General features: G+C 45.1%; 1 protein-coding gene across 1 annotated transcript in view; it reads left to right on the top strand.

Moving 5' to 3' along the window:
* Positions 1-237: 237 nt before the first annotated feature.
* Positions 238-12,148, top strand: part of taok2a (TAO kinase 2a) — a 40,016-nt gene continuing 28,105 nt past the window's right edge. Inside the window, 7 exon segments of the mRNA XM_028600516.1 lie at positions 238-800; positions 5,911-6,051; positions 7,858-7,929; positions 8,773-8,874; positions 9,304-9,349; positions 9,442-9,538; positions 10,355-10,468. Of these exon segments, the coding sequence (XP_028456317.1) occupies positions 5,920-6,051; positions 7,858-7,929; positions 8,773-8,874; positions 9,304-9,349; positions 9,442-9,538; positions 10,355-10,468 (563 nt within the window). The 5' untranslated portion in view covers positions 238-800; positions 5,911-5,919.

Consider the following 12,148-nt stretch of genomic DNA (forward strand, 5'->3'; position numbering starts at 1 on the left):
CATTTCCAGCTGTGCCTCAACATTATAAAATGTGACCAACATTACATTCTTATTAAAGGAATAATTATTAAATCAAGCCTTGGAGCCTTTGTACTGGATTATTAATATCATCTAGGTCGATTTATTTATACCCCTTTATTTGTGAAGCGGAAACCTCACCGGAAATGGAACAACACATGAGTCCCGCCCATAGACTGTAGACCGGATGTTACATTAATATACAGTCTGTGGCCCCGCCCCTCCGGTCTGTGCCATCTTGTATTTAGCAAAGAACAAAAACGGTTTAAGAAACAAGCCAGCCGTCGGGACGGGGCGCAGGCGTTCAGTCGGATTTTAAGAATATATTTTAAAAACAGTCAAGTGTTAACGGGACAGTATGTTTGGAAGTGGGCCTCGCGGAGAAACATCAGCCACACCCCGGAGAACCGCTAATGTTACCGTTAGCTCAAGCTATCGAAGCTAACGTTACCGTTAGCTCAAGCTATCGAAGCTAAGCTAGCCAATTAGTTCAGGCTAGCCCCGCGAGCTAACGAGGGCAACCGCCGAGTTTCCGTTTGAACCAGCTGAACTAGCCAGCAGTTTATTAACTTCAGTGTCGGGACGTATTGGTGGAAATGAGACCGGCGTCGTGTTGATAATCTGCCGAGAGAGGAGACCCGGGTTACGAGAGAGGAGACCCGGGCTACGAGAGAGGAGACCCGGGCTATGAGACAGGAGACCCGGGCTATGAGGATAGAGGCTCGCTAGCTCGGCTGCTAACGGTTATTTTTCGGTCCGGAGCGGAACCACAATAAGCCGCGGTAAGTGATGCTACATTCTGTTAGCTTGTTAGCTTTTCCAGGGGGATTCAAGCTAGGGCTGCACAATCAAATGCAATTTTATCAATATCGCAATATGGACTAGCTAGTCTAGTGTAATATCCAAATTGCAGGAGGTGTGGGGGGGGGCTTTATTTGTTAAAGAAATAATCAGTGTCAAACTTCCAGCCTTCTCCTCCAGACATAAGAACACATCTTTGTTTGGTGCGCATCATCGCTAACATCACACTATCATCATTCTCATTTTAATATTGTTTTAATGGGAATAACAATACAAAATGGTCCATTCCCTCCTGATTAGAATCGCAATATCCGTTAACATAATCACAATGTGATGTGTTCCTCATCGTGCAGCCCTACTAGGGTCTGGGGGTTGTGGCTAGAAGCGATACAGCTACGGCCGGATGTTAGGCAAAAGGGTAATATAATAATATATTTGTAATATTTGCGCCCAGGAAAAGCGTGTTCCTTCCTTGGGAGTGTCTTAAAGATTATTTTTGGGCTTTTCCGCCTTTAATTGACAGGACAGCTAGGTGAGAGAGAGAGAGAGAGAGAGAGAGAGAGAGAGAGAGGGAAGACATGCAGGAAATCATCACAGGTCGGAGTCGAACCCTGGACCTCTGCGTTGAGGCATAAACCTCTAAATATATGTGCACTTGCTCTACCCACTGATCCAACCCGGCCACCCTTGGGAGTGTTTTTATCCAAACCTCGATCTTTTTCCTGAATTTAACTAATCGATTTGATGTCTGAACTTAACTGTCCGTAGCTGTATCCCTTCTAGCCTCAGCCCCGGTCCCGGTGGTCTTTGATTTGCTCTCAGAGGGCTTGAGTAAAATGAGAAACACTAGTTTAAATACCCTTCAGTTCATTCATTCTGATGAACCGTTTCAAATGTTAACATTCAGCTGTCACTATTACAGTAACATTTCCACATATTCATTGACATTGCATTGTCACTGAAACATTATGTGTCACTTCCTGTTTTCTCGGGGGTTGTTTTGGGTCTCTGTTGTCATTTGGTGTCTTTTTTTATTTTTGGGGGCTTTGCCCTTTATTAGATAGAGACAGTGGAAAGGTGGAAGAGAGATGGGGCAGGACATGCAGCAAAGGGCCGCAGTTGGGACTCTAACCCTGGCTGCTGCAAAGGACTCAGCCTACATAGGGCGCACGCTCTCACTGAGCGAGCTAGAGCCCCCCATTTAGTGTCTCATTGTCGTCAATTTGAGTCCCTTTTGTTGGTAGTTTTGCGTCTCTTTTTCACATTGTTTTGGACCGTTATCTCCATATCTGTGTCTAAAAAGTTTGAAAAGCTAGAGCAGATAATATATAAATGACACTAAAGATAAAACTTAAAGCTAAAGAAGATCTGAGGAAAGTCTTTGTTTTGTTCCTTCAGCTCGGGGGTTGCACCCTAACCTTATAAAGGGGGGTAAACCCTGCACCCTAACCTTATAAAGGGGGGTAAACCCTGCACCCTAACCTTATAAAGGGGGGTAAACCCTGCACCCTAACCTTATAAAGGGGGGAAAACCCTGCACCCTAACCTTATAAAGGGGGGTAAACCCTGCATTAGTGGTACAGTTTTGGGAATATTTCCGTGTTAATGCTACAGTAAGAACTTTTCTTTAAAGTTAGGACCCCACCCAGTGGAAAATAATGATACCTCACTGCCTGTCATCCAACCACTTTCCTTTTTTAAAAAAAAAAAGGGAAAATTACCCCAATTAAGTTTGTTGGTTAACTTTTTGTGAATGTTACACATTTACAGCAATGAGCTTCTTGCAGCCAGGGTCGCGTTCAGCGATGTGGTCTCGGTCATTCGCGAGAAATTCTTTATTAGGAATAATCCCTTGAGATGTATCATCTCGTTTTCAAGGGGGTCCTTAAAAGCAAACACATACAATACATTCACAATTAGACAAAAGTTACCAAAACAACTTGTGGAGACCACAAGAAAAACATACATACATACTAACAAACAAAAGCAAAGCTCTCCTTCACACCAAAACCATCCATATCCTCCCCATTTAAACCATTAAATATTAGACAGTAAACAGTTCGGCACAACTGACCCAACAAATGTCCCGTCACTGGTGTTTTAGAAAGGCCCGTCTGAACCTCTGTTCCCTTCTCAGTCTTCTAGCGCTCGCTTTTAAATGCAACCCAAATGAACGTGTGCTGTTCTGGGATGTTGAGGGAACTTTCTTCCCCCAGTGTTCTGGGATGTTGAGGGAACTTTCTTCCCCCAGTGTTCTGGGATGTTGAGGGAACTTTCTTCCCCAGTGTTCTGGGATGTTGAGGGAACTTTCTTCCCCAGTGTTCTGGGATGTTAAGGGAACTTTTCTTCCCCAGTGATCTGGGATGTTGAGGGAACTTTCTTCCCCCAGTGTTCTGGGATGTTGAGGGAACTTTCTTCCCCCAGTGTTCTGGGATGTTGAGGGAACTTTCTTCCCCCAGTGTTCTGGGATGTTGAGGGAACTTTCTTCCCCCAGTGTTCTGGGATGTTGAGGGAACTTTCTTCCCCAGTGTTCTGGGATGTTGAGGGAACTTTCTTCCCCAGTGTTCTGGGATGTTGAGGGAACTTTCTTCCCCAGTGTTCTGGGATGTTAAGGGAACTTTCTTCCCCAGTGTTCTGGGATGTTGAGGGAACTTTCTTCCCCAGTGTTCTGGGATGTTGAGGGAACTTTCTTCCCCAGTGTTCTGGGATGTTGAGGGAACTTTCTTCCCCAGTGTTCTGGGATGTTGAGGGAACTTTCTTCCCCAGTGTTCTGGGATGTTGAGGGAACTTTTTCTTCCCCAGTGTTCTGGGATGTTGAGGGAACTTTCTTCCCCCAGTGTTCTGGGATGTCGAGGGAACTTTCTTCCCCCAGTGTTCTGGGATGTTGAGGGAACTTTCTTCCCCCAGTGTTCTGGGATGGATGTTGAGGGAACTTTCTTCCCCCAGTGTTCTGGGATGTTGAGGGAACTTTCTTCCCCCAGTGTTCTGGGATGTTGAGGGAACTTTCTTCCCCAGTGTTCTGGGATGTTGAGGGAACTTTCTTCCCCAGTGTTCTGGGATGTTGAGGGAACTTTCTTCCCCCAGTGTTCTGGGATGTTGAGGGAACTTTCTTCCCCCAGTGTTCTGGGATGTTGAGGGAACTTTCTTCCCCCCAGTGTTCTGGGATGTTAAGGGAACTTTCTTCCCCCCAGTGTTCTGGGATGTTGAGGGAACTTTCTTCCCCAGTGTTCTGGGATGTTGAGGGAACTTTCCCCCAGTGTTCTGGGATGTTGAGGGAACTTTCTTCCCCAGTGTTCTGGGATGTTGAGGGAACTTTCTTCCCCAGTGTTCTGGGATGTTAAGGGAACTTTCTTCCCCCCAGTGTTCTGGGATGTTGAGGGAACTTTCTTCCCCCAGTGTTCTGGGATGTTGAGGGAACTTTCTTCCCCCCAGTGTTCTGGGATGTTGAGGGAACTTTCTTCCCCCAGTGTTCTGGGATGTTGAGGAACTTTCTTCCCCAGTGTTCTGGGATGTTGAGGGAACTTTCTTCCCCCAGTGTTCTGGGATGTTGAGGGAACTTTCTTCCCCCCAGTGTTCTGGGATGTTGAGGGAACTTTCTTCCCCCAGTGTTCTGGGATGTTGAGGGAACTTTCTTCCCCCAGTGTTCTGGGATGTTGAGGGAACTTTCTTCCCCCCAGTGTTCTGGGATGTTGAGGGAACTTTCTTCCCCCCAGTGTTCTGGGATGTTGAGGGAACGTTCTTCCCCCCAGTGTTCTGGGATGTTGAGGGAACTTTCTTCCCCAGTGTTCTGGGATGTTGAGGGAACTTTCTTCCCCCCAGTGTTCTGGGATGTTGAGGGAACTTTCTTCCCCCCAGTGTTCTGGGATGTTGAGGGAACTTTCTTCCCCCAGTGTTCTGGGATGTTGAGGGAACTTTCTTCCCCCCAGTGTTCTGGGATGTTGAGGGAACTTTCTTCCCCCAGTGTTCTGGGATGTTGAGTGTTCTGGGATGTTGGGAACTTTCTTCCCCCCAGTGTTCTGGGATGTTGAGGGAACTTTCTTCCCCCAGTGTTCTGGGATGTTAAGGGAACTTTCTTCCCCCAGTGTTTGTGTGCTTGGACTTGTGAGAACAGCCAAAAATAGATACAGCGACTAGACGTCTTCTCATTTAAAATGGTGAATGATTTAGGGGTTTTATTTATTTTTTTGCTTTTCAACATGAAGCTGAGGGAAATGGGGGACAGCAATAGTGACAAATCTTGGTGTACTTTTCATGAACTTGGGTTTTCAGAGGATTTCCATTTAGTCATGAAAACCACAACGTTTGGTCCCTGTGTGGCTTTTTCTTTTTGAAAATATGATAGAAAATATGGAAAGGGAAAGACATAATGAAGATCCATGACCAATTACTTTGTTTAGGCAATTAGGATACCTGTGTCTCCTAATTTTGAAAAACTGTTCTTGCTATATATGTGTGTGTATGTATGTATGTATGTGTGTATATATATATATATATATATATATATATATATATATATATATATATATATATATATATATATATATATATATATATATATATATATATATATATATACACACACACACACACACACACACACACACACACACACACACGTACGTCTCCCATTGCCAGACCTTCCTCCACAGCTATGTGGAGGAGGAGCTACTCCACACAGCATTCCTGGATGGGAGAACAACGTGCTCTGGTTCATTGGCATTTCTTTAAACCAATCAGAATCATCGTGGGCGGGGCTAAGCTCCGGACGGAGCCACGGTGCCTCTGCTAAATAGTCTCAGGGAGGAACTGGTTTTGGTGGAACATGTGTACCTTCAGAAGTAGTTTTAGTTGTGCAACAGAAAACTCAGATTGGACAGATAGTCTAGCTAGCTGTCTGACATCGTATCGCGGTGTCAAATTATATCCTGGTGCTTCGTGGCGATTCCCTCCCATAGCCGCCACTCTTACTCCACAGTCTAGGGGCGAGAATTGTTCTGTATTCCCACTGAGCCCTGTTCTGACCTTTGACCCCAGTGTCTGAGTGTGACCTTTGACCCCAGAGTCTGACCTGTGCTGTCTGCTGTGTTCCAGGCCCTGGCCATGCCCTCGAGTGCACGGTCGGGCAGCATCAAAGACCCCGAGGTGGCTGACCTTTTCTGCAAAGATGACCCAGAGAAGCTGTTCGCCGACCTCCGTGAGATCGGCCACGGCAGCTTCGGAGCCGTTTACTTTGTGAGTAGAGACGTTGTGTGTGTCTGTCTGCCTGCCTGCCTGCCTGCCTGTCTGTCTGTCTGTCTGTCCCCGTTGTGTCTTTACAGCGTCTTCAGGATCATCTGTGAACGAGATGGAGCCGACAACCAGACAGACCGTTCATGACGGCTGCGACTAACGATTACTTTCATGGTGGATAAATGTGTAGATTATCTTCTGGATTAATAGATCAGTTGTTCTGTCTCTAAAATGTCAGAAAATGGTGAAAAGTGTGGATCAGTTTCCCAAAAAGCCCAAGATGACGTCCGCAAATGTCTTGTTTTGTCCCCAACTCAAAGATCTTCAGTTTCCTGTCCCAGAGGAGAGAAGACACTAGAACATATTCACATTTAACACGCTGACATCACACAAGTTTACCTGTTTTATCATAAAGAAATGACTCAAACCGATAAATCGACTATCAAAATAGTTGGGGATTAATTTAATAGTTGACGATTAATGGTTTAATCTTTGCAATTTTAGATCCAATGAGTGTGTGTGTGGGGGAAGAACAGTATAAAACCTGTTTCATGCTTTTAATGGTCAGCATTTCAGTCTCGGAGGTGAAGACTGACCCGATACGTGCTCAGACTTGCTGCCCGCAGAACGCCAAGGAGCATTATCTCGTTAGCGTAAGAAGCAAGAAACAGGTTTAGGGTTTAAGTCACCTGACTGAGAGAGCGCAACAGGCCAGCATGTTGAAGAAATTGTAGTTTCAGAGTTATTATTGAGCTGTTACAACTACGTCAGTCTCATCCACGCTTGTTGTCATTTTTGTGGGTAATTTTCTGTCGCTGTTAATCATGGATGTCTATACAAGAAGATTAGGATATTCTGTAATTGGTCAGCCGCAATAGCTGTTAATGAGCACAGCATAGATGAGAATAAATCAGAGATATGGAAGGTGATTCAGAGACCATACACAGATGCAAACATACAGTTAAAATAGGATCATCTTCTACTTGTTCGTAGGTAGTTTCCTTAATCTGTGTGTAAGTATAAAACAACAAGACACTCTGTGTGGTGTTCCTGCAGCCAGATTATGTTAAAGAAATCAAATATAAATGTTTCAAGAATTTCTTTTAGAATAAACCCACACTGAGCCCAGAAGGCTGCAGGAACCAGTGTTACTTTGTGTGGGTTCTCCCAGACAGAAATTCTGTGTCATCTGCATTTGAGCACTAAAAAAAAGAGTGTGTGTGTAACACCTCCACAGTGTTCTCACTGACTGTCTGAGTTTCAGAGGATCCTTTTTAAAAGGCCATTAGAGATGTTGGAACCAAAATAGATGTTTGATGTGCATCAATTTGCATGAATTTAACAAGAGTGCCACGGCTTTATACTGACTGTTCCCAGAGGTGTGTGTGTGTGAGAAAGAGAGAGAGGGATGTACCCAACACTATTCTGTGAGCTTCGCTGCTGTTCAACAGCAAATGTTCGAAGCTTTGGTAGCAGCTGCAGCGGTGGGGAAACCAACATTTCCGACTGCATTTGAAGGCAGCTTTGGAAAAAAGAGAAAATAAAAGGCAACGCAGCGAGAGATGAAGCGACTACTTTGTTATTGCAGGACACAGTCAGCTGTTGTTACATAAAATCCTGGGCTGCTCAAAAGTGGAGATCTCAGGTTAAAATAGGATCATCTTCTACTTGTTCGTAGGTAGTTTCCTTATCTGTGTATAAGTATAAAACAACAAGACACTCAGTGTGGTGTTCCTGCAGCCAGATTATGTTTAAAGAAATCAAATCAAAGTTTCAAGAATTTCTTTTTTGTGTTTCTGTCATCAACAGGCCCGAGATGTGCGCAACAATGAGGTGGTGGCCATTAAGAAAATGTCGTACAGCGGCAAGCAGACAAACGAGGTAACGATCTGGAAATGAAGAGGTCTTTTCCCTTTTTAGATATTAAAAAGTCCCTCCTTTAATATCTAAAGACACGTTTTTTAATAAAAACATTTAGATTTTATCAGTTAGGCAATGAACTGTTCATAATCTACTAATGAACTCTTTCAGTTGGTTTAAAAATGGCTGGCTTTTAAAGGTCCCATGACATGGTGCTCTTTTGGATGCTTTTTATATAGACCTTAGTGGTCCCCTAATACTGTATCTGAAGTCTCTTTTATATAGAGTGGTCCCCTAATAGTGGTCTTTTATATAGACCTTACTGTATCTGAAGTCTCTTTTATATAGACCTTAGTGGTCCCCCTGTATCTGAAGTCTCTTTTATATACTGTATGTATCTGAAGTCTCTTTTATATAGACCTTAGTGGTCCCTAATACTGTATCTAAAGTCTCTTTTATTTTATATACTGTATCTAAAGTCTCTTTTATATAGGCCTTGACCAACTGCCACTTTGCTTGTTTGAAAGTCATGATGTCTCTCTTTCATGGGTGGGCCAAATTCTCTGGGTGGGTAAAGCAGAGAAAGGGGAGGTAACCTTGCTCCTTATGACCTCATAAGGAGAAGATTCCTGATTGGTCCATCTGAGCTTTCATTTTCTCAAAGGCAGAGAAGTACTTTGTCCTCTACCTTCTCAACACAAATCATTTCTTTCTTCCTGCATGTTTTAATAAAGAGAGATGTTTGATAAATAACATGATAGGTGGGTCTGGTAATTGATAATTAAAATATTTCTCTCGTGATAACGATCTGTCTAAAATGTGCTTTGAAAAGCCTAATAAGCGGTGTTTTGTGTTGATGTGCAGAAATGGCAGGACATCATTAAGGAGGTGAAGTTCCTGCAGAAACTTCGCCACCCGAACACCATCGAGTACCGGGGCTGTTACCTGAAGGAGCACACAGCATGGGTACGTATGTCCTACAAGCTTTGGAAAATTATCACAACCTGCAGACCTGCTTGGTAGATTTTGGAAACCTTAAACTCAGACTGCCCTATCTTGCCCCCAGTGCAGCGCAGCCCAAGTGTCTTTGCTAGTTTAAGACCGACGCAGTTGTCAGTTTCCCATCCAGCGCCCGCATCGTTTAAATAGCAAATGAACCTGCTCCCATCTGTGGCCCATGGGTGCTGGTCTTAAGCTGCAGACCCACCAACCAGATGGCCCTCTGCCATAAAGCCAGTGTGACTGATCAGTCTCCCCGAGTTGGTCCAGAAAGTTCCTCAGAACACACGAGAGACGAGACTACAATAAAAGGCTGCAACTAACGATATTTCCACACGTGTCTTTTGTTTGTGTAATATCAAAGTGGATGAAGATGTTTTTGTGTCTGATTCCCAGCTGGTGATGGAGTACTGCCTGGGCTCGGCCTCGGACCTCCTCGAAGGTCTGTTTAACATCCAGTCACTTATGAAAACATGATTCTTTATCCCTCTGTTGGTGTGCTTTCTGACTCTTTGTTTCCTCTTCTCTTCGCAGTTCACAAAAAGCCGCTCCAGGAAATAGAAATAGCTGCTATTACCCACGGTGCACTGCAGGGATTAGCGTATCTTCACTCTCACAACATGATTCACAGGTAACGTGTGTTTTACTGTGTGTTTGCTCCTCGCAGCCTTTCTGGCAACTCTGAATCCTTATCGCGATATCAGCTGGCCCAATAAACACACCACCGAAGGCTGCGACGTATCTGGTAGATTACACGGACCGAGGTGGTTCTTATTTCCAGCTGAGTGACGTAGTCGGAGCTGAAACATAAATAAAAACATGAAGCCGTTATGTTGTTGGTTCTTTTTGTTTCATAAAATTGGTTATGAAAAACCCCCAAAAAAAAAGCTAATATTGTTTCATAACCGGTATCAAAGTCACGTTCTCAGTATCGGTATTAAAGATTGTTGAACGATAGCCCGCCCTAACAAGGCGCTACGTGTTCCTGATTATTTCCAGATATTTAACAGAACTTTTATTCTTATCAGTGAATTTGACATGTGGGTTTTAATGTTTAGAAACGTGTGAAATTTTAGTCTGTAGGGACGTGAAAGCAGGAAACCTCCGTGTGTGTGTGTGTGTGTGTGTGTGTGTGTGTGTGTGTGTGTGTGTGTGTGTGTGTGTGTGTGTGTGTGTGTGTGTGTGTGTGTGTGTGTGTGTGTGTGTGTGTCCTAACGTGATATTATGGTATGTAGGGACGTGAAAGCATTAAACATCCTGGTGTGTGTGTGTCCTAACATGTGATATTATGGTCTGTAGGGATGTGAAAGCAGGAAACATCCTGCTGTGTGTGTGTGTGTGTGTCCTAACGTGATAATATGGTCTGTAGGGATGTGAAAGCAGGAAACATCCTTGTGTGTGTGTGTGTGTGTGTGTGTGTCCTAACATGTGATATTATGGTCTGTAGGGATGTGAAAGCAGGAAACATCCTGCTGACTGAGCCCGGTCAGGTCAAACTGGGGGACTTTGGCTCTGCCTCCATCGTGGCTCCGGCCAATTCCTTCGTGGGGACTCCCTACTGGTGAGTGTTGACTTCTCCTCCTCCTCCTCCAGTCAGTAGTCCTCTCTCTCTATCCTCTCCTCCTCCTCCTCCTCCAGTCAGTAGTCCTCTCTCTCTATCCTCTCCTCCTCCTCCTCCAGTCAGTAGTCCTCTCTCTCTATCCTCTCCTCCTCCTCCTCCTCCAGTCAGTAGACCTCTCTCTCTATCCTCTCCTCCTCCTCCTCCAGTCAGTAGTCCTCTCCTCCTCCTCCAGTCAGTAGACCTCTCTCTCTATCCTCTCCTCCTCCTCCTCCAGTCAGTAGTCCTCTCTCTCTATCCTCTCCTCCTCCAGTCAGTAGTCCTCTCTCTCTATCCTCTCCTCCTCCAGTCAGTAGACCTCTCTCTCTATCCTCTCCTCCTCCAGTCAGTAGACCTCTCTCTCTATCCTCTCCTCTTCCTCCTCCAGTCAGTAGTCCTCTCCCTCTATCCTCTCCTCCAGTCAGTAGACCTCTCTCTCTATCCTCTCCTCCTCCTCCTCCAGTCAGTAGTCCTCTCCCTCTATCCTCTCCTCCAGTCAGTAGACCTCTCTCTCTATCCTCTCCTCCAGTCAGTAGTCCTCTCCCTCTATCTTCTCCTCCAGTCAGTAGTCCTCTCCCTCTATCCTCTCCTCCAGTCAGTAGACCTCTCTCTCTATCCTCTCCTCCTCCTCCTTCAGTCAGTAGTCCTCTCCCTCTATCCTCTCCTCCAGTCAGTAGACCTCTCTCTCTATCCTCTCTTCCAGTCAGTAGTCCTCTCCCTCTATCCTCTCCTCCAGTCAGTAGACTTCTCTGTCTATCCTCTCCTCCTCCTCCTCCAGTCAGTAGACCTCTCTCTCTATCCTCTCCTCCTCCTCCTCCTCCAGTCAGTAGTCCTCTCTCTCTATCCTCTCCTCCTCCAGTCAGTAGTCCTCTCTCTATCCTCTCCTCCTCCAGTCAGTAGACCTCTCTCTCTATCCTCTCCTCCTCTAGTCAGTAGACCTCTCTCTCTATCCTCTCCTCCTCCAGTCAGTAGACCTCTCTCTCTATCCTCTCCTCCAGTCAGTAGACCTCTCTCTCTATCCTCTCCTCCAGTCAGTAGACCTCTCTCTCTATCCTCTCCTCCAGTCAGTAGACCTCTCTCTCTATCCTCTCCTCCAGTCAGTAGTCCTCTCCCTCTGTCCTCTCCTCCAGTCAGTAGTCCTCTCCCTCTGTCCTCTCCTCCAGTCAGTAGACCTCTCTCTCTATCCTCTCCTCCAGTCAGTAGTCCTCTCCCTCTATCCTCTCCCGACTGGTGAGTGTTGACTTCTTCACTGACTACATTCACTCAGCCAGTGTTTTCAGGTCCTCACTCTGCTGTCCCTTTTTATCAGTTTTTCTTGTCACTATTTTTTTTTTCTGCGCCTTTTGATGTTTTTGTGGCAGTTTTTCTCCATGTTTTTGAAGCTTTTTCTGAAAAGTTTTGCTCCTGACACACATACACACTCGATGCATTTAACCCTTGTGATGTCTTTTCGTCAACCGAGCAACTTAATTTTTCTGGGTCAAAATTTGGCCGTCTTTTTGGACATTTTTGTTAGAGATGTTCCGATACCGGTATCGACTCCGATACTGCCTAAAATGCTGGTATCGGTATCGGGAAGTACTGGAGTTTATGCACCGATGCGATACCACGTAATAAAGCCCTAAAGAAAATCTACGTTAAAGT

This window comes from Perca flavescens, chromosome 15, assembly GCF_004354835.1.
Source record: "Perca flavescens isolate YP-PL-M2 chromosome 15, PFLA_1.0, whole genome shotgun sequence".
Taxonomy (NCBI): domain Eukaryota; kingdom Metazoa; phylum Chordata; class Actinopteri; order Perciformes; family Percidae; genus Perca; species Perca flavescens.